The 21,575-nt window shown below is 52.4% G+C and overlaps 1 protein-coding gene across 4 annotated transcripts; it reads right to left on the bottom strand.

Moving 5' to 3' along the window:
- Positions 1–310: 310 nt before the first annotated feature.
- RUFY4 (RUN and FYVE domain containing 4) lies at positions 311–20,408 on the bottom strand. Of its 4 annotated transcripts, XM_043577790.1 has the most exons (16): positions 19,978–20,408; positions 19,440–19,868; positions 18,862–18,982; positions 18,619–18,773; positions 17,965–18,113; positions 17,729–17,835; positions 16,137–16,262; positions 15,716–15,822; positions 15,228–15,371; positions 14,699–14,762; positions 14,012–14,152; positions 12,978–13,607; positions 12,117–12,223; positions 6,243–6,389; positions 1,806–1,916; positions 311–1,279 (listed from the first exon to the last, which is right to left on the bottom strand). In XM_043577790.1, the coding sequence occupies exons 5-16, from the start codon at positions 18,002–18,004 to the stop codon at positions 1,174–1,176; spliced, it is 1,830 nt and encodes a 609-aa protein (XP_043433725.1). In that variant the 5' UTR covers positions 18,005–18,113; positions 18,619–18,773; positions 18,862–18,982; positions 19,440–19,868; positions 19,978–20,408; the 3' UTR covers positions 311–1,173. The 4 variants fall into 4 exon arrangements, with proteins under 4 accessions (XP_043433725.1, XP_043433723.1, XP_043433726.1 ...); XM_043577788.1 differs by having other exon boundaries at positions 19,440–20,408; XM_043577792.1 differs by lacking the exons at positions 311–1,279; positions 1,806–1,916 and adding an exon at positions 6,671–6,831 and having other exon boundaries at positions 6,273–6,389; positions 19,440–20,408.
- Positions 20,409–21,575: the final 1,167 nt, after the last annotated feature.

The following is a 21,575-nucleotide window of genomic DNA, read 5'->3' as shown; positions in this document are numbered from 1 at the left end:
ACCAGATGCTCTGCGAAGCGGCTGGCCCTCCCACACACTGCTGGTGGGAGGGGCCAACACACAACTCTTTTGGGAACAACTCAGCAGTTTCTTAAAAGTTAAACATATACTTATCATATGACCTGGCAATTTCATTCCTAGGTATTTACCCAAGAGAAATAAAAGCAAAGGTCTAGGGGCACCTGGCTGGCTCAGTGGATAGAGCATGCAACTCTTGATCTTGGAATTGTGAGTTTAAGCCCCACATTGGGTGTATAGATTACTTTAAAAAACAAAAATCTTAAAAAAAAAGTAAACGTCTATGCAAAGATTTGTACACAGATGGTTATAGGAAATGTATTTGTAACAGTCTCAAACTGGAAATAATCCAAATGTCAGGCAACAGTTGCATGTGTAAACAAATTGTGGTATATCCATGCAGTGGAATACTACTCAATAGTAAAAAGGGACTATTGAAGGCAGACAATAGAGAGTGTATAATTAGGATTCCATTTATGTAAAATTCTGGAAAACTAGTCTCCAGTGATAGAAAGCAAATAAGTGGGTGCCAGGGAGAGAGGAGGAGGAGGGAGAGGTTACAAAGGGCATGAAGAAATTTGGGGAATGATGGGAATGATGTTCATTATTTTGAGTATGGCGATGGTGTCATGGGTATATATTAAAGTGAAAACTCATTAAATTGTACAATTTATGTGAAGTGTGTTAAATGTCAATAGTAACTCAGGAAAGATGTTAAAGACAAAAACACAACAAAAGCAGACCTTCAAAGCAGACAGGATGCTCCTGAGTGTGGTGGGCAGTGGGCTGGGTGAGGTGGGAGTGTGGGAAATGTCAGGGTCCCTGGGTCTTCATCTTGGTCAAGGACATTCTGAGCCTGGAGGAACTTTAGAGAGGATGGTGCCCAGCTCCCTCACTTACAGAAGAAGCCCAGACAGCTGTGAGCTCTCTCAAGTCGCCTAGCTCATGGATGGTGGATGCAGGGCTTCAACCTGCCTCCTGCCTCCTGCCTGCCAGCCTGGCTCCTTCCACTCCCACACTACAGAATGCGCACACAAGTGCTGTCCGCCTTAGGTCACCAACTTCCAGAAGGCAGGACAGGTCAGACCAGAGGGGTGGGAAGGGCAGAGGGGAGGGAGCTGACGGGATGGGGTGGGTGGCCATTCCTGGGTGATCTCATTGGTCGAACTGAGCTGCTCCCTTCTGGGAGCAGGGTGGGCAGTGGCGCCCTCTCTTCTTGTAATCCACAGAGCAGGCATGGCAAACCAGGCCTCCGCAGAGCCTAGGAGCAGAGGTGGGAAGAGTGGGGAGCTCAGGGATGTGTTTGGGGGAGGGAAGCATGTTTCTCATCTCCCATCAGAGCAGTGTGTCTCAGGAGGCCTCCCCTTTCCTAAAGGGCGTCCCAGTGCCCCACCCCCTCCAGAGTCCTCTAAATGGCAATGACAGGTTCTCCTGCTGGCCCCCCTCCCTCTCTCTCATGGCTGGTCCTGCCACCATGTTCCTGGAGGAAGATGAGGGGAGCAGCTTCCTCTGTACAGGAGATCTCTTCCAGACCAGGAGCCTGTTAATCAGTCTCTTCTTGGAAGGCTGGCACAGTCCCATCTTCCAGACACTGTTGCTTGTCTGACTCCTTTCCACTGTTCTAGCTCATGTCTATGCTAAGTGTTGTGTAAAGTGAATGGCCAGCTTTACATGGCTCTCATGAAAGCCCAGTTCCTATGACACCTCCCTTCCCAGAGAGGGTAGAGTGCTGTGGGCTGGTGGAAGCAGGGCTGTCCCAGAGGAAAAATTCTGTGCTCTCCCATTACCTGCATGGGTACCGCCGAGACAGCCGGCCAAAGACCTTGCTGCAGTCAACACAGCATCCGGGGGCCATGGAAGAGAGATGCTGGACCTTCTGCCACAGGTCATCCTTCTCTCTGATGAGTGGATGGAGGTGGGGACACACACACACACACACACACACACACACACACACACACACACACCAGGAGGATGGAGATGACACAGGTAGAGATACCGAGACCGGGAGAAAGAGAAACACAGAGACCAAAGTCATACAGATATACACACACACAGAAACAAGAAAAGGAAGTCAGGGGGTTGGAGAGGGAGACAGAGACAGAGTGGTAGGTAGGGAGATAAATGTAGAGAGAGAGGGAAAGACCAGGAGAAAAAGATGTGGAGACAGTCAGGGACAGAGACACAGAGAGGGAGAGAAAAATACAGAGAAAGACGGAGAGAGAGACATAGTGACAGAGAAGGAAAGAAATGAAGAGATCATGAGAGACACACACACACATAAGAGGTGAATGAGTCTGCAGTCTTTGGGAAGATGGATGGTGACACCCCAGTCCCCTCCCCCAATACAACCTCGATCCATTATTTAAGAACCTTCATATCCCACCTCCTCCAAGGAGTGTTCCCTGATCATAGAAGCCCTCATAAGTTTCTTACGATGCCCTTATCTTTTATTTGGCACTTGATACAACCCCCCTTGTATTTATGTATGTTATACTACTGCAAAACTATCTTTACTGTTGTTTTTTTTTTAAAGGATGTTTAGGAATGTGGGTTTAAAGTCTTTTTTTTATCAAGATGATATATACACACGATTTAAAAATCCAACAGTGCAGAAGAACTTATATCAAAAGGAAATAGACACCCTCCCTACTCCTTCCATTCTCAATGGCAAACCACCTCTTACACTTGTTGCTTTTCTCTTTGATATTACTTCCACACTTAAGTAATATGCTCATATCCTCTTTTTTTTTTGATATATCAAGAGAGAACATCTACAGAGCTCCTTACCTTGATGTCAGAGGACTTAGCTTGTTTATTACCATCCCCACTGAACTCCACCTCCTTCCTCCCCATGCGGTTATATCCCTATTTTTGGTTCCTCTATTACTACTGTAGTTTTTCAGAATATACTCACACATTTATTTCTCACTCATTCTGTGGAGCACAGATAGCATCCTGACTGCCATTCTGTAATATGATGATACCAGCATCACTTCCTCTTCGGTTGGCCTCCTTCATCCACCTCCTACTTGTTATCTATTCCTGCTATGTCCAATATGGTAGCCACTAGCCACATGGGGCTACTTAACTTTATATTTCATTTAACTAAAATGAACTAAAATTAGAACTTCAGTTCCTCAGTCACATCAGACACATTTGAGGTACTCGGTCACTACATGTGACTGGTAGCTGGTGTATTGGACAGGGCGAGTATAGAACATTTCCATCTTCACAGAGATTTCTATTGGCTTCTATTTTGTGTACTTAATGTTGTTTAGGTAATAACATTTACATTTGTTCTATAATTACAATTGTTCACTGTGCTTTGTCTTTAGGTTGATTCTAACATTGAAAAAACCAATAAATAGTATTTATATTATTAGAAAATATATAAGTATATTGCTTCAAGGAGAGCTAAGATGTGTTCTAAACATCTCCTTGGAAATTTTTTGTTTTTCCAGGACTTTTTAATTGCCTTTCTTTGCTCCTTGCAAAGTCCTTGCATGACTTGCCTTTAACACAGCCTAATTGTTCCCTCTCCTCAATAAATTCTTCATCATATCAGGTATGGCATTGATTCTCTTTTTCCCCTGAGACCTTCCTCCTCAGTACTTCTGTTTCAGCCTGGATGTACTGCTCCTTGGCTTTGCCAGCCACTTGTCATCTTGGAAATTCCCTTTTCTTCTCTCCCAGGCTAGAGCTACTGTTTCCTGAATTCCACATCTTCTCCTTTCTTGGTAAGCCAAGCTTACTTCCTTGTTTTTCCGAAGCACATCCTTAATTAACTTCCCAAGAAGGGCCCTGTGGGAGGTAAATTTTCTATAGCCTGTCTTTCTGAAAAATGTCTTTTCCCATATCACCTTCTCTACTTGTTTTATAGTTTGGCTGGATCTAGAATTCTAGGGCAAAAGTTAGCTTTCCTCAGAACTTGAAAGTATTGCACCATTGATTCTTAACATGTTTTTCTGTGTCCTACTTCCTTTATAGGTGACGTGTCTTTGAGTATATTGTCCTCATCTTTGTTTTATGGCGATTTCACAACAGTGTATCTCAATGTGGGTTTTGCTCCCTTTCACTTATTGTGCTGGTCACTCAGTGAAATCTTTACATCTGAAGATCTGCAACCATTAGAGCCTGGAAAGTCTCTCATACTTTTATCTGATATTCTCTCTCTCTCTCTCTCTCTCTTTTTTTGAATTCTTATCAGTTGGAGAAGAGATAGTGAGATAGTGAATCTCCTGGAATGATTCTTTATGTTTCTAACTATCTCTTTCATGTATTCCATCTTTTTATGCCTTTTAGTCTACATTTTGAGAGATAGCCTCCTCTTCCTTTTCCCATCCTCGGGTTAAAATTTCAGAGATATTTTTCATTTCCAAGAACATTTCTCATCTTTTGTAGGTCACTTTTCACATTACCCTGTTGCATAAGAGACCAATCTTTTTTGTTTACCTTTGTCTCTGCTTCTACGTTCTAGACTCTTCTCAAACATCTGAGGATCCATGGTCATGATTTCATGTTTAAGCTGCTGGAGCTTCAACAGTGGACAGGGGTGGTTGACTTGTGGCTTCTCTTTAGGAAGGATGGGGCAGGAAGCTAACTGCCACATCAGACTGTCAAATGCCAGAACACACTGTTGTTTATTTGGGGCATTTAACTTTGTTTAGAGAAGGAAGTTTTAATTATTTGCCTGGGAGATAGACCCCTCAGGGTTGATATTCTGAAGTTGGGGAAGTAGGCTGAAAGCAGGGGGTATACACTGATCTTTCCAATGACTTTATCAGTCAATATTCCTGATTGCTGTCCCTTATCTCATTTCTGCCATCTGTGTTCCTAGTGTCTCTGGTCCCTGAAGTTCTAACTTGGGCTAAATCCGGTCTCTACTTCTTCATCCATTTTCTGGCTTCTGGAAATTAGCTGAAATCTCTTATCTGTGGTTGGCTCCTCCACCTTTCTCTCTATTAGAAGATTTATTTATTTATTTATTTATTTATTTATTTATTTATTTATTTTTACAATCATTCTACTGAGATCTCAGGATGGAAAGCAGATGATGTGTTGTCTACTATCTTGATGCAGAAATCAGCCTCTATAGCTTGCCTGCCCACTTTGTGCTTAGGGCCATATTTTCCATGATGCTTCTGCAATACATTATATTATGTATCTTGGGATCTTGTGATGAGTTTCTTTAACACACGAAAAAAAAATTTCTTTCCTGATGAACTGGTATATTTCCTTGGAATGCATAGTGACATTTAGGCAACTTACTGTGTTTCCATTTTTGATTCTGCCAAGATGCTCAGAGCTAAGTTTTAACCCTAATCCTAATCCCTCAAAAGTACGAATGTTTCCTCTTCCATTTCATCTATTTTTCTTAACAATCATATGTATATGTCTTTTATTGTTGGCTACCTTAAATTCTTTTGTGAGATACATGGCTAATTTTTTATATCTCCCTTTCTCCCCATTGACAGCTCTGTAGAGGAGGTCATTCTTAAATTCTTTGTTTGTTCTTTCCAGGTTGACTTCTCCCTTCTCTCATCTTTAATATCACTTGGATTTTTTGCAAGAGGATTTAGTCCTGGATGATCCCTCAGTGACCCTCCAATTCTAATGAAACCCAAGTCCAATGCTGTCCTGCTTCCTGAACTGGGTCAAAGTATAGCATTAGTTCCCTACTAGACTGAAGGGCGGAAACCAGGCTTTACACACCTCCTCCATTGCTCAGTGGTTTAGTGGTTTGGAATCCATCCTGGTGAGCTCTCTGGTGCCTAGGGCAGCTGACCTGGGATGGCCCACAGGCCCAGTGGTCTCAGGAAGTCTATGAGGCAGTCAGGGGTAGCACATATGATTACCTCTTGGTTAACCTCCCTTTTTCTTCTCTCAAATCCTTCTCCATCTATGGGCTCTTTTCCCTTCCCCTAACCTTAGTAGGTATGTGTGTATGTGGGGCTGTGTTGGAGTGGTGGCGTGCCTTAGAGCTAGAGGAATCCATGCAATTTATATGCGGTGTGCCCTTGGTGTCCAAGTCAGCATCTCTGACCCTCAGTTTCCTCATCTGTGATATGAGGAGAACAGCTGGGGCGGCTAAAAGAAGATGAGTTAGCATATATTAAAGTTCTGCTCGATAGTTCTCAGCGGAGTAGAATTTTCATCACCCAGTCTCTACATCCCATATCATCCCCTCCTCTGCAGTCCTGCCCTGCTGTGTCCACCCTTACTGAATCAGTTCCAGCACCCTCATCTTCATGGCGTGGACCAGGTCCCGCTGCCCTCCAAGCTCCTTCTCATACATGGCGTCCCTCCTCTCAGCCTCCTGCTGATTCTGCTCCAGCTCTGTCTGCAGCCAGGCCCTCTCTTCCTGACACCTGGGCACAGAAGGAAGACTCAGTTCCCAGCATCTGTGACCAAGCTAGGCTGGGCCTCTACCTGACAGGGAGCTCCTGGGGGGAAGCTGGTGGTACCTCCTACAGCTGATGTGCGCGCGCGCACACACACACACACACACACACACTCCCTTCCACACACGCACACTCCATACCCCCGCGCCCTCCCACGCCACACATACTCACACACACATAAAACACGCCATACCACACACCAAGCTGAACACCACGGATAGGATGCCATCTATAGGCTGACTCCTTACCAACCGTCCAGAGGAATGAAAACAGGGTATAGTCTCCTGTGTTTCTTTAGAGAAGGTGAGCCAACATCTCCATTGGTTGTATTTCTTTTCTTTCCTTTTTTAACATTTCCATCTTAAAATGTAATTTTCTTGAAAGGCATGCCCACAATTGCAGCAGCTCTCTGGAGGGAAGGGGGGTATCTGGCAACCCAGGCTGGATGGGCTTTGCCCAGCTGAGAACAGCAGTTGGTTTGGGAGTGGGGTAACTGGTGGAGGACTTAGGGGGATATTTTTAGGTTTTAAAGTATTTTGAAAAATTATGGTACATCGTCTTTTCAATTAAGAAAATAATGTTAAACATATGGCTTCCTTAAATTTTTGTTTCAGTTTGGGCTTAGAATCTCCTCAGCTCTATTCTTGCCTCTTTTTTTGGTCTTTGGTGGCTTCTTAGAAGGTTCCAAGAAATCTGCTGCACTAGAAATAAGAAAGTCCCAGCCCCGCCCTCCATCACTCAGATGAGGAGGGTGTTGCAAAGGTGGGTGCACACCCTGTGACCTCAGGGTGTGTGTGTGTGGGGGGTGTGTGCGCACGCACACACACGCACGGCCACACCCCTGGGCTTCAGTGTGTTTGAGGCTCGCAGGAGGCTTGCCAATGAACTGAATTATGAATTTTTACAACACTGCCGTGTAGCACACCTCAGAGAAGAAAGCTGGGTAGGCTGTAAAGTCAAACTGACAACAGAGATCCACCATAATTCCAAAAAGACCAGTCCCTGCAGCTTTAAGGAAGGGTGTTCTTGTGCTTGGGCACTGGACCAGGGCTGTGTTTATTTTAATGAACATCTTGGCCTTCAGTGTCCTTGTTTCTTAATATTGGTATTTGATTTTCCTGAGCTAGTTTACTTGCACACTGATCCCAGGGCCTTTGGTGTGGCCAGTGCAGGTCCCAATGTGAAAACTGTGGTTAGTGTGTGTCTTTGAGGTGGGAGGGAACACTTATTAAGCCCCATCTGTGTGCCAATGGCTGTTTGAGGTGCCAGGAATACAGCAGTGCCTACGGCTCCTGGTGGAGCTTATAGTGTGTTGGGGACAGTGGTCAAAACAAGTGATAAACCAATAGCATAATTAAGCTAAGTGTGTGACGGAGATAAATGAGGGGCGGATAGAGGCTTGAGAGGGTGTTCAGGAAGGGCTTCTTAGACAAGGTGACCTTTAAGCAGATGTAAGAGATGAGAAGTCAGCCAAGCAGAGCCAGCGAAGGTCACATGGAAAGGTCTGCAAGTTGGCAAGAACTTGCTTGTTTGAGGAACTGAAAGAAGACTAGGGAAGCTGGGATACCATGAAGTTGGAGGAGGTGGGGGTAGGCAAGAGATGAGGTGGAAAGGGGCAGGGCTGTCTCCCTCACTGGCCCCAGGAGGAGTGGACTTGAACCTCAGTGCCATGGGAAGCCACTGAAGTATTTCCAGCAGGGGCTGACAGACACTCCTGGTGCAGGAGAGGACACAGGAGGAATTAAAGTCTAGAGCACCTGTTACACGCCAGCCCCCGAGCTTAGTGCTTTATGCCCTATTTCACTTAATTTTCACAAATATGGCAGACAGGTGATATGGCCATAATTTTACAGGAAAGAAAATAGAACTTCAGAGAGGAAATAACACTTGCCCAGGGTCACACTGTTTGATATGTGGAGGGAGAAGAAATCTGGACGCAGGCCTGTTGGGCCATAAGCTCTATTGGCCTCCCCAACTGGCCTCCCCATACTTTTGTCTGTGCAGGGCCTGGTCGCCAGTGGTTTATGGCACAAGTGCTGAGTGGGAGCAAGGGATAGATCCTCATGAGCCCCTGGTGTGCCCCAAAGGAGCTCAATGGGGGGCGGGGTGGGGAGAAGTGTGATGTCTGCCTAATTCTGTCTGAGGACCTCTTCCACTTATACTTGCCCTAATCACTTTTGCTTTGAGGTCTTATCCAGGGGCAGAGGAAATCTACCTACTTGGAAAGATGGTCCCACAGAGCATCTGAGCTGGAAGGAGGAACTTTAGAGATCCAACTGTCTCCTTTTGCAAATCAAGGATCAGAGGCCAGAGAGGGAAGGCCAGTTTCTCAAGGTACCACAGCCAGAAAGCTAGGAAGTGGGTACTAGGTGCCCCACAGCTCAGTTCCAGCTGTGTTTTCATAGCCCCTGGTTGGTCTGCTAAGGCCTGAGGCCAGGCTTAGCTGGCCCACTGTGTCTTCCCTATGTGTCCTGCCTGGGGCTCTGTGCCCAAAGGGCTCTAGCCTGCCCACCTTCTGTCTATTCTCCACACCACAGACAAAGTAGTCCTGAAACCCATGGGGCTCTCCACTTCCTGCTCAAGACTCTGTTCCAGCCTTCCATAGCACAGGGAGTCTCTGTCCACTCCAGCCACATGGGCTTGCTTAATTCCAAGTGCACTTCTGGGATTTTGCCTTTGCTGGTGCTCCTGCCTGGAGCACTCCTCCCACGGTCTTTGCACGGTCGTTTTTCCAGTGGCTGGGGTTTCTCCTCAACTGTCACCTCCTCAGAGAGGAACCCCATGACTCTAAATCTAGGTGAATTTGTGTGACTCTAAATCTCCTGTCTCTGTCCCCTTCCCTGGACTGATTTTTTTAACAGCGCCCATGACTACCTGACATCCTACTCCTATTTGTTGATCTAGTGTCTGTGTCCCCAGGTCTGTGAGAGCAGACACTGACTGTTCTATTCACTGCTGTCACCATGCTCATGGCCGCAGGAGAGTCACAGTATACTGTCTGCTGACCCTGTGGGCTCCCTGGCACTTCAATCCGGCGGTAGTGAAACAGTGGCCCCCAGCTTGATGCCCATGGCCCCTTTTCCCTGGAGTGATGTGTTCCTCCTGAGTGTCTGGATCCCAGGAGGATCCCTCCTGGCCACAGGAGCTTCTGTCCTGCTATCTGCATTCTGACGACTCTCCCGCAGATCCCCAGCCCAGGCTTCTCTGAGCTCCACACTCAGCTGTCTGCTCAACAGCTCCACTGACATGCCTAAGGGGTGTCTCAGACTTGGCATGCTCTCCCCTCAACTCCTGAACTTTCCCCACAAGCGAGCCCTGCCACAGCACACCGTCAGCTGTGACTCTAGCTTTCCAGCTGGTCAGGCTGGAAAATGAGTCATTCCTGACTCTGTCTTTCCTTCTCCCCCCAGGAAGCCCCAGCTCACGGTGAATCCAGAATCTCGCAGCTGCTCTGCACCTCCACGACCAGAGAGCATTCAGAGGCACCCCTGCCCTCCCCTTCCTCATCGCTGTCCCTGCTTCCACCTTGGTTCCTTACAGACTAGCTCCACAGAGCAGCGGGCTTGAGCCCTTGAAAGCACAGATCAGTCCAGAATAGGCACATCTATGGGGACAAATCAGCAGTTGCCTAGGGCTGGGGGGTTGGGAGGAAGTGGGCAGTGGATGCTAATGGTACAGGGTTTCTCTTTGGGCTGATTAAAATGTCCTAAAACTGATTGTGGTGATGGATGCACAGTTTCATGAATACACTAAAACCCACTGAATTGTTAAAAAAAAAATGCAAACCTACTTAACCTTAAAGCAAATAGTCACATCTCCCTCTGCTCTGAACTCTCAGTGGCTCCTATCTCACTCTGAGTCAATGGCAAGGTCCTTTTGATGACCTGTGGTCTCCTGTTACCCAGCTGACCTCCCCCTACCTCCTCTCCCTCCTCTACTCCCCTGAACCTCCGTGATATTCCTAGGACCTGCCATGCCCATTCCTGCCTCAGGGCCCTTGCTCTTGCTCTTCCTCTGCCTGGAATGTTCTACCACATGCCCAAACAGCCCATTCCTCATTTGCTTCAAGTTTTTAACTCAAATATCACTTTTTCAGGGAGGCCTTCCCTGGTTGTGTCGCCTCATTTAATATCACCCCGACACTCCCATTCGCTGCTTTATTTTTATCTTCCTAGAACTTGTCACATCTGACATTCTATGTAATTAACCTGCTTATCGTGTTTACAGATTGCTTTCTGCACTAGAAGGTAAGCTCCACAAGGACAGGCATTTAGTCTGTTTTGTCTGCAAGAGGATTTCTGGCACACAGAACAGGCCTGGCGCAGCTCTGAGTATCTGTGGATAATGGACTGGATGACAGGTGGAGAATAGTCGGGGCTCCCCCAGCTGAGGGAGCAGCCTGGGCCTGGTTGTCTCCTTGGAGCCTCCCAGCTGCTTCCTCCAGCCTGTCTTGATTCCCAGAGAAGGCCTCTGGGTGTGCAAGGCCTCTGCATTCACCTAGGGCCTGAATCATGGGAATCCTTGCTGACCAAACCGCCAGGCTCAGCTGAGTGTCTGGTGGGAGGAGCCCCTGGGAGCCTTTATGGGTTGGTTTCTGGGCCTATAGTGTCTCTCAGCCTTTGAAACAGAGAGTCAGTAAACCGCTCCATGATTCAGTCTGAATCACAGCTACCCAGGCTCTGATGGGGTTCAGGCTGGTGCCTCTGGCCCTGGGGCAGCTGTCAGCCATGTGCAAGAGTCAGGGGCAGGTGAACTGACTGGGGCACACAGAGCTAAGGGAGAGAGGGACAGAGAGACCAAGTCAGACCAAGGAAGATCTTTGCATAGCAGAGGTATTTTTTAAAATTATGAAAGAGAAACTCGGACACTGAGAAAGTTGTTCTCTGGGCTCTTGCAGTTAATGTAATGACAGGAAGTTGGAGAAGGTGGAGGTGAAAGTAGCTGAGGGGGAGGCAGAATGAAATAAATACAGGCACTCAAAATATTGGCGGAGGGCCCATCTTTAAGCCCACAGGTTCTGGAATCATCTACCAGGGTGTAGACCTCCGCTCCTCCACTAGTGACACTGGGTGAATTGTGTGGCACCTTTGAGCCTCAGTTTTCCTATCTATACAATGGAAATTCTTAGAGAACTTATCTTATAAGTGTGTTGGGAAGAAACGCTTAGAACAGTGCCAGGGACATAGTAAACGCTCAGTACATGATAGTTACGATGATGATTATGCATTAAGAGAGTGAAAGAAGACTGTGCAACAGGGAACAGGAAAATGAGAGACAGAGGACAAGAGGAAAGGTGGACACTGAAGGGGCAGGAGTGTGGAGGGGCAGAGAGGGAGACTGGGAGAGAGGGGAATGGCAGTGGAAGAGGCAGCAGAGAGATAAAGGTGAGTGTGGGAGGGGAGGGAGGGACAGGAGGCATGCACCCCTCCTGCAGGCTGTTGGGAAGGCCAGTGAGGGAGGGTCTGCCAAGGGGAGGGGAGGGGTTGGTGGGAGCTCCTCCAGGAGCCCCAGGAGTAGTGCCCTGAATGCTTCAGTGTCCCAAAGCTGTGCCCAGCACAGGGCCTGATGTACCAGAGATGCTCAGAAGCCGCTTGCTGGTGTGGCCATGAAGGCGAGTGGGCGCCGGGGAGCGCCTCCTGTCCTGCTGGCCTCTGCTGCCCACCTGGCAGCAGTTGCCAAGGTTGCCAAGGTTACCTGCTGAGCCGCTCCTGTAGTGTCCGCAGCTCCCCTTCCTTCTCCTTCAGCAGCTGCTCCTGGTGCTGCGCCCGCTCCTCGGTCTTCCGGAGCCCACGTCTCAGGCTCTTGGGGGTGGGAAGTAAAGGAAAGGAAAGGGAAGCTGAAGGAGGAGGGCAGAGATCCCAGCCCCGGGTGTGACCTGACAAACATCCCCATGAGACCCCAGGGCCATGCGAGATAGCCCTTGGGTGGAGGACTGGACTGAGGACAGCACTGGGAGCTGAGAAACCCGGCTCTGACTGCCCCTGGGAGAGGATGATGATCACAATTCAAGAGAGTGAGAGGGGACTGTGCAACAGGAACAGGAAAATGAGAGAGGAACAGGTGAAAGATTTCTTCCTTTGCTGAAGGATGAAAGTAACAGAGCTCAAGGATACAAAGAAGGCGGAAGGAAGGCTTGAAATTGATCTTGGGGATCTCCAGGAGAAACATCTACAACCAGAGCTGCTTGGTGGGATGTGCAACAGCAGAACTTAGACATTGGTGGGAAATCCGCCAATAATGAGGGCTACTGAACTTGAGAACCTGTCATTGACCCCAAAGAACTGTTGGGGGAGGGGGGGTCTCAGACTCCAGGGCCTGCAGGAGCCAGGCAGGTAGTACTGGTGAATAAAGTGGGCTTGCCGTGAGGCCGTAGGGAGAGGCAGGGACTGTGGTGACCTGAAGAAGACCTTCTCAGAGAATAATAACCCTGTGCAGACCAGTCAGAATTATCTGTGGGCTGGAACGCACCCCTCCCCCCGCACCACTGAAGACTCCCACCTGGGGGCCAGGTTAGAGAGGGGAAAGGAGACAGGTACAGAGCTCAACTGCTCTCACCTTGACCACATCCTGCAAGGCCACTTCTGCTTGCTCCTTCCTCCTGGTCACACTGGTCTCTCCTGTTTCCTCTTGTGGTTTCTTTGGGGTGAAGTCTTCCTTTGTTCCCAGGCCCCAAAGGACCCCGGGCTCCCCTGGAATGCTAGGCACCTCCCACTCCTGCTGGTTCCCTGACATTGTGTCCTCTATTGTCCCTGTAGGGCCGGAGGCCAGTAGCCTATGGGCATGACCCTGCTCTGCTCCCCCTTCAGGAGTCTCCTCTGCACTGGGAAGAATCCTTCTGCCCTCGGCCTCTGTGCCTATCACCTCTTTTGGAGCCCCCTCAGACCCCTCTCCCTGTCCCTGGATGCTGGGTGTTGAAATCTCCAGGCAGATCCCAGTTCTTGGGGCTCCTTTCTCCTGGGCTTGCTGAAGTTCCTCCCCTGCTGGTTCCCACATGCCCTGGGAGGACCTGAGGCTCCTGGGATCTTCTCTTTTCTTTTCCAAAAAGGGAGGAAGGTGCCTTTGTTGCTGGGACCTGGGGAGTCCGGCCAACCAGTCTTCCCTGGGTGCATCTTGCAGACAGCTGGTTTGGCTAGTGTGCAGCTCCTCTGGCTGGACTGCTGTGGGGTTTCCACGTGTGGCTGAGATCTGCAGAGAAGCCCCAAAGCCATCACTGCTCTCAGCACCAATTTGCCAACCAGGTGGGTGGGAGAGGCCACAGACCTAATCTAAGGAACTTACTAAATCTAAAGGAATATTGATTCAGGGCCCAGGAATCAGAATGTTAACATCGCCCCAGGTGGAGGGGAGGCCCCAGCTTTGATCCTGGTCAGGGAGCAGTAGTGCTTCTCAGTGCTCTTTTCTGTCCCCCCCTCCCTGCCTCCCCTGCGTCTTCTGCAGTGATCTGGTTTCTACTTCCCACCCTCTCCTCTGACCCTGCCCCCTGAAATTCTCTGGGTTTCAGTTTTCTTGTCTGTAAAATGGGAATAATAACGCCTGCCTTGCAGAGTTGTGGTGAAAGCTTAAACAGACCGACAGTAGCTAAGGGTCACCTCTCCTGAGAAGCCGTCTCCAGGCTCCCCTGTTCCTCCGTGCATGGCTGCATCACCGCACTTAACAGGTGGCGTTGCAGTGTGTTCCCCCTTCTGGGCACAGGCTGAGTCCTCACGGTATCCGTACCTGGTGCTAGGAAGCTGGTGGAGTGTAGAGTGAGATTGGGGAATGACAATGGCCATGAGCTACCACTTACGGAGCACGTGGCCAGGGGCCTTGCTCTGTGCTACACGCAGGCTGTCTCTACACTTCCTCACAATCACCCTGCAAGTCAGGGCAAGTACCTTGCCAAGGGCCTTGGTTATTAGGGGCAGAGCTGGGATTTGAACCCAGAAACCTGACTCTTCAATCTCTCCAACTGAATGAACTGAGACATTTGCAAATTGTCCAACGGAGGTTGTTTCCTTGATGTGCATCCTACACGCTTCCGGTTACCCTCCCCACCGCCTCCTCCTCTCCTGGGCCCCATGGCTCCCGCAGATGGTGCCAGTGGCCCCCTTCTCTCCCCGATATCCTCACCACCTTAGGACTACGAGCCCTTTCTTGTCCTGTGGCTACCCAGTCCCCAGGTCTACATGCCGGCCTCTCTGTCTGTCTGTCTGTCTGTCTCCTCAGCTACTGCCCATCCTGCGGGGCCCAGCAGAGACAGAGAAGAGGCAAATCAGAATGAAGTTGGGCAGAGGCACCTGCTTTGGGGAGTCTTTGGTCTTTCTGGGTCTTCTTCCCTGGGTCCGGCTGGGGCAGCAAGACCTGCAAGTGAAGGTGGCAGGGGGACCACGGGCCTCTTTCCAGCAGTGGTCGTGGTGCTCAGCGGCAGGACATCCCATCTTTCCACCCACCCACTCATTTCGCTTCCGCTCCCGCCTTCCCACCTCCCCACCCTTCCATCGTCATGTGTGCATCCCCCTCTCCATCCATCCACGAGCCTTGCCCACCACTCGTCCTAACAGCCACCATGCGCTCGTCCTTCTAACCCTCCACCCCAACCATCCAACGACTCTTTAGTGAGTGTGCAGTCTATGCAGCATCATGTGACAGGACAGATCGTGCCGGGAAAATAGAAGTCTGGGGAGGTGGAGAATCAGAGGCTCAGACGGCAAGGAGGGAAGAACTGATGGGACTGGAGGCTGAGTTTGGAGCTTGCTTGGGATGCGTGGTGGTCAAATGGCAGGAAGGCACTGAAGAGAGGCTTCCCTTCAAGCTAGACGCACTCACTCTGAGAACATGGGCCAGGCTTCATCTAGGTCCGGCCACCGCAGGTTCAAGTCGAAGGTCACTCCATTGAGAGCATAGAGAGAATCCAGGAGCTCTTCCCGGAGTTCAGGGCACACCAGAGGGCTCCGGGGGCCATACCATTCCCTGTGTTATCGGTAATCAGCAGACTTGGCCTTTGGTACTTGGCCTTGGTGCTGTGACCGCCCCCGCCCCCAGGGGATCTTCCTCTGCTATACACCACCATGGGATGGTTCCCCAAGCAAGGCTGTGGCCCTTGGGGAGCAAGAGGCTTAAGCATCATGGTGCTATGAGAACTCCTGGGTTCTGACGCCCCCTCTGCCCTTTCTTCCTGGACTTTTCCCTCATGGCTGTCATTTTAGTTGTCCTTGATATTAATCCATCCGTCTGGGGGGCAAAGAGGCATCTTTCACAAGGGACAGACAGTAGACTCAGAGGGTGTCAGTAGGATCATGTCCCAACAGCCCCACCTGGTGAGCTCGGGGTTCAGAAGGCAGAGCTGCAGGGACTCGGCCAGCTGTCCGTGGGCTAGGCAGAAGCGGATGAAGGCACGGCCTTTTGCTAGGGAAGTCTTCAACTGCAGGGTGCACAGGGGGCGAAATGGTGGGGAAGAGGTGGGGAGGTGGGGGCCTGGTGTGGTATTAGATCAGAGGGAAGTCGGCCAGGACAGAGAGACAGGATGGGGACTTGTGTTGTTTGGGAACGAAAGGGGTGGCTGGAGGGCTGCTGAGGGCAGGGCTAACGAGACACACGAGGGCCGGGTGAGGGGTCTGTGGTCAGTGGAGCGGGCATGGGTGAGAAAGGGGCTCCCGGAGGCCATCCCCATCAAGGGCCTGGTGGCAGGACCCCCTCATGCTGAGGCCAGTCTCCCTGCCAGCTGGCTCCGGATACCTTGTCCTGTGAGCAGACGAAGCGGGCCGGCTCCGTGCTGCCCCGCTGTTGCCGTAGGCCAGAGCAGAGGAAGTCCCAGTAATCCTTCCGAGGCCTCAGGAGGCTCTTCTGCTCTTTCTGGTCAAACTGGGAGCAAGGCCAGGGAAAGGAAGGCATGGAAATGTTTCCTCCCGGAACCCACCTTGCATTCCAGCATGCTGAGAATGGAGGGGAAAGGGCTACTGCAGACAGACCTGGCTTCAGGGGCTGGCTCTGCCCTCAAAGGCTGTGTGACCACGCTCAAGGTGCAGGACCTCTCTGAGCCTTTGGTATTCTCATTCATTCATTCCAGTAATACTTACTGAGCACTTACTATGCGTCAGGCTTTGCTCTGTGCCCTGGGAATATACAGCAGTGAGCAAACTGACCTCATGAGCTTATACCTTGGTAGTGGAGACAGACAACGTGCAGAGTAAGTAGAACATATAGGATGTTAGATGGTGCTGACTGCTAAGGAGAAAAATAAAGCAGGGAAAGAGAATAGAAAGTACGTGGTATGTGCACACGTGTGTGTATGTGGTGTGTGTGTGAGATGTGTGCGGGGTGTGTGATGTCTGTGAGCGTGTGGTGTGTATGTGTGTGTATGTTTTAAAAAATTGTATTAGGGTGGCTAGAGAGAGCCTCACTGAGGCGATACTATTCAAAGTCCAGATCCAAAGGAAATGAGAAATTGTGCCATTCAGATTTCTGGGGGAGAGCATTCCAGGCAGAGGGCAAGTGCAAAGGCCCTGAGGTAGGTGTATGCTTTCGGAAGATCAAGGAGGTCAGTGTGAATGGAATGCAGCAAATGAGGGGGGTAGCCTGGCAGAAGATTCACACATGCATCCTACCAACCTCACATGTACACTCACACCACACACATGTGCATAACATGCAGAGACGTAGGAAGGGTATGTGTGCGTATGTGGGGCTGGTAAGGTCATCCAGCACCCCAGGGGGTTAGAATGAGAATTTAAGGGGCACCTGGGTGGCTCAGTCGGTTAAGCATCCTCCTTCGGCTCAGGTCATGATCTCACGGTTTGTGGGTTCAAGCCCCGCGTCGGGCTCTGCGCTGACAGCTCGGAGCCTGGAGCCTGCTTGGGATTCTGTGTCTCCTACTCTCTCTCTCTGCCCCTCCCCTACTTGTGTGCATGTGCTCTCTCTCCCTCTCTTTCTCTCAAAAATAAGTAAATAAACATTTAAAAAGAAAAGAATGAGAATTTAATAAGGTGGGGCAACAGAAGGGCTTTGCCTGGCCCTTGGTAAGTGCTCAACAAAAACGCCAGCAGCAGAAAGGTCCAGCCCTAGGACATCTCAGCTCTGAGACTTCAGTCCTCAGAGAAAGGTGGCTGCCCTACCCCACCCCACTCCGCCCTGCCCCAGCCTCCTGTCCACCTCGTGCCCCAGGCTGCAATGTCAACCTCCAAGGGTGAGGTTAGATGTCGGGAAGGGCTTGCTGACTCTGAGGGTGCTGAGGCGGCCAGGGGCTCTTCCTGAGTATCTGGGAAATCCCTGCTGGTGACCTGGGCCTGGAGAGAGCGGGGTGGGAAAGGGGCGGGGTGGGGGGGGGTCACCTGTAGCAGCAGCTCCAGGCAGCCACAGAGTCTGTGCAGCTCAGCGCTGGCATCTGTCACTGGAGGCTGCCCGCCAGGGTAGCCCTGGAGGATGGCGGAGACGGCAGCTGCAGGGGCGGGGGCGGGGGGATGGTGGACATCAGGCAGTAAGTAGTGAGGGCTCTGATGGAGGGGCTCCCGAGAGCCCTCACCTCTCTCCCAACTCAATCCCAGAAAATCTCTCAGGACACACTCACCTTTCAGGTTCCTGGTGAGGATGGCCCCTTCCTCTGCCATGAGTATTTCAAAATGATGTGATTCTTTGTGTCTCTGCAGGGTCAGTCCAGGAAGGAGCCTCCGGGCTCAGCTGCCCAGTGGTCTCCTTATACAGAGGAAGAATCAGCGCCTAGGCCAGGAATGGGAAATATCTTGAGTCACACGGTGAGTCAACTGGTAGGATAGACACTTGGGCTCTTCCTCATAGGCCAGCATGGGAAGGGGATGGTATGGGCCCCACAACACCAGGGGAGCAGTTCCTGGGTGCTAGGCCCTATGTTCTGTGCCTGACATCTTTGTCTTGTTCAGTCCCCATAATAACCTAGGAGGTCATTAACTCCATGAAATTTTTTTTTAATGTTTATTTTGAGAGAGAGAGAGAGAGAGAGAGAGAGAGAGAGAGAGAGAGAGAAAGCGTGAGTGGAGGAGGGGCAGAGGGAGAGAATCTCAAGCTGCCTCTATGCCCAGCTCGGAGCTGGACTCGGGGCTCGATCTCATGACTGTGAGATCACAACTGCGAGATCATGACCTGAGCCGCTATCAAGAGTTGGAAGCTTAACTGACTGAGCTACCCAGGCCCTAAGTGGAGAAGCTAGAGCTTGAACTCAGGTCTGGGTGTCCACACACAGGGCAACCTGATGTGAGCGGCCCTGTGAGGGCTCACGCCATGAGGACACTGGGCTGAGGGACGGTCACCCCTCTCTGCCACAGGGAGCCTTGCCAGAGCAGTCATCAACCTTGAGGCGCACATTCATCCTTTCCTGGCCCCCAGCTGAGCGGAAAATGTGTGCTGTTTGAGGAAAGGGAGGCAGAAGTAAAATGAAGCCCTAGAGCTGGGACTGGGCCAGAATGCTGGGTGTGTGTGGGGGGCAGGGCACCTGGTCTTAATCCTGTGGTTCTCCCCCGCCAGGGGATCACAGCCTTTCTTCCCCCGTGGGTCCTGGGGCTCAGAGAGGAATACTGTGGCCGCTGGGGGCCAGTGGCTTATCCTGATGTCACCTGGAATAAAGACCAGTCATGGGAAACCCCAGGGGTCCTGTGTCTTAGACCATAGTTGCTGGAATTCGGGGGTGTGGGTAGGAGTAAAGAAACAGGGGACACAGTGGAGGGAGAAGGGGAGGGAAACAAAGGTAGACGAGGGTGGAGGGTGGAGATGGTGCTCAGGATGCTGCGCTGGACGTTGAGAGCCCTGGGTCTTCATCCTGACCCTGCTACTAACTCACTGTGTGGCCTTAGGCTCATCATTTGCTTTCCCTGGGCCTCAGTTTCCCCATCTATAGACCAAGGGGGTGGACTGAGGGTTTCTGCACCCCCTTCCAGCCCAGATCCACTTTGAACTCCATGAACACCTAGATGTGCCTCATCGTCTCTCATTTCTGTCCAAGTGTCCCTGCCTCTCGCTCCCAGCATTGCCCCATTTCTCCAGCCACCCCTAGACCCCTTCCCTGCTACTCACCTGGGAAGGCCTGGCTGGCTGGGAGACAGAGAGCCGGCACTGCAGCCCGAGCCTGTCACTTGTGACCGTGGGTCCCGCGCAGCCTTTCCCAGAGTGCGGCCTGGGAAGTGACTCAGGCCCAGCCCAGCAGGAGCAGGAGGAGCAGAAAATCATGGGGGACATGTGGGAGAGGCGGGATCCAAGGCACCAGGGCAGAATGGGTGAGCTGGGGGATGGTACCCTTCGGGCAGATGGGGTGGCCGATTCACTTGTTGGCCAGACACCAACTCACTCAGAGCCACAGCGGCAATTGCCCCTATATGCGAGGTTCCTTCCCTTTCCCAACAGGGTCACTGGCTCTTGCGTTTCTTCCTTGTCGCCACCAGGCGGCACAGAGAGGCTGTGATTGCTGCTCTACCAGATATTCTGTCTTTTCGAGCCTCGGTTGAACTGCGGAGCAGGTGGGGAGGAGGAGGACAGGTCCCACCACGTATCTCCCTCCCCTTCCCCACCTCAGTCTCCGGGTCACCAGCGCCATCCTGCTCCGCCCCGCACTCACCCCTAGAAGAATGGAAGTGAAGCCACTGTGAACCCGGGTTCACAGCTGGGTTGCCCGGGTGGGCCGTGTTCTCCCACCCTGGCTGTGCCCCGCCTCCTCGAGGCCGGGGTCTTTCCACCTCCGGGTCCTCATTTTTCCAGGCTGGGATGCCCCGAGGGCTAGTATTGGGGGCCGAGAACAGAGGGGCAGGCACCTGCGAAGACTACTGTTTCACAGACCTCAGGAACCGCCTGGAAACCATGGCACTCGAGGTGGCCGAGCCCGGGTCCGCCGTTCCGCCGCGGACTTCCTGCCCGTCTCTCCCTCTCTGGGACTCGGTCTCCCCGCGCAGAGGCTCCGGCCCCCCTCTCTGTCCCCCGTCTCCCCGTGTCCCCGGTCTCTCCCTCACTGCTTCCTGCCTCCCTTTCGCGCCGTCGGTCTTCTTCTCGCCATCCCCAGACTCGGCCGGCCGCCGCCCGGGCCCCCGAGACCCCGCCGCCGCCCCTCCCCGCGCCCCCGCGTCCCCCTCCGCCCCTGGCTGCGTCCGGGCGCCCGTGTCGCCGCCCCTCTCCCGGCCCGCACTCCCCGGCCGCTAGGCGGTGCGGGCCCAGAAGGCTCCGGGCGGGGACGCGCCGCCAGCCCCCCCTCCCGACGTGCGAGGCTCCCCGGGCGGCGCGGTCGCCAGGGCGGGGGGAGGGGGCCCGGCTGCCCCCGCGCCCGCGTCCCCGCCCCCTCCCCCCAGCCGGGCGCCCGGCCGGATGGGCTGCACCGTGAGCCTGGTGTGCTGCGAGGCGCTGGAGCCCGGGCCCCCCTGCGGCCCCCAGCCCCCGGGGAGCCCCCCGGCCCCGGCGCGGGCCGAGGGCTGGGAGCCGGGGGCCTCCGGCCGCGCCGAGAGCCGGCGGCTGCTGCTTCAGGTAGGGAGCTGCGGGGCGGCTGCGGGGGAGCGGGTGGCGGTGGCGGGCAGAGCCCCGCTCACCTGACACAGGTAGGGAGCCACGCCAGGGGAGCGCCTGTCAGGCGCCTGCCAGAGCCGGCTGCCCCCGGGGGCGCCGGTCCGGGCCGGGGACCGGGTGAAGGGGCCGCGAGCCGGCCTGAGGTCCCTCCTGGGTCTGTTGTGTCCTTGGGAGGAGGCGGATGTCGGACGTGACCCCCTTAAAAGGGCAAATGGTTCAGGTGAGGTTTAGGAGCCACCCAAGTTGGGCAGGGCTGGGAGTGCTGGGGAAGGGCACCGAAAGAGTTTGATTTCCCCTGAGCCGGTGCAGAGTTGACTGTGTCCCGGGGTAGCTGTGGCTGTTGTCCCTGACTTCTGTAGGCAGGAGGGAGGGGGCCTTCTGAACCAGGGAAGGCCCCTCCAGAGCAAGGACTGACCTGAAGATGATATGGGCAGCTGGACCCTCACCCCTGCGTTCTCTGTTTCTGGTAAGTCTTGGAGCCTCTCAAGTGGGCAGCTGACCCAGAGGGATGGGGATAGGCTGGTGCGGGAGGCAGCTGTTTGTTCTGGAGGAGGCGTCTGTCTGGGAACCACCAGGCCCCCGTAGGTGTGGGTGCTAGATTTCTCCAAGGAGGAAGTGAAGGACAAGGAGATATTTGGGGTCACTAGGGACTAGATAACCCTGCTC

This window comes from Prionailurus bengalensis, chromosome C1, assembly GCF_016509475.1.
Source record: "Prionailurus bengalensis isolate Pbe53 chromosome C1, Fcat_Pben_1.1_paternal_pri, whole genome shotgun sequence".
Classification (NCBI taxonomy): domain Eukaryota; kingdom Metazoa; phylum Chordata; class Mammalia; order Carnivora; family Felidae; genus Prionailurus; species Prionailurus bengalensis.
This window is presented reverse-complemented; position numbering and strand designations above follow the sequence as displayed.

Excerpts from the sequence above, each read along its gene's own strand:
- RUFY4 (XM_043577788.1), bottom strand. The coding sequence starts at position 18,004 with ATGGCAGAGGAAGGGGCCATCCTCACCAGGAACCTGAAAG. Across the intron at positions 15,372-15,715 it reads CTGAACCCCGAGCTCACCAG|GGAATGGTATGGCCCCCGGA; the intron begins GTGGGGCTGTTG and ends CCGATAACACAG. Across the intron at positions 14,153-14,698 it reads CCAAAGACTCCCCAAAGCAG|CTTCCTAGCACCAGGTACGG; the intron begins GTGCCTCTGCCC and ends ACACTCCACCAG.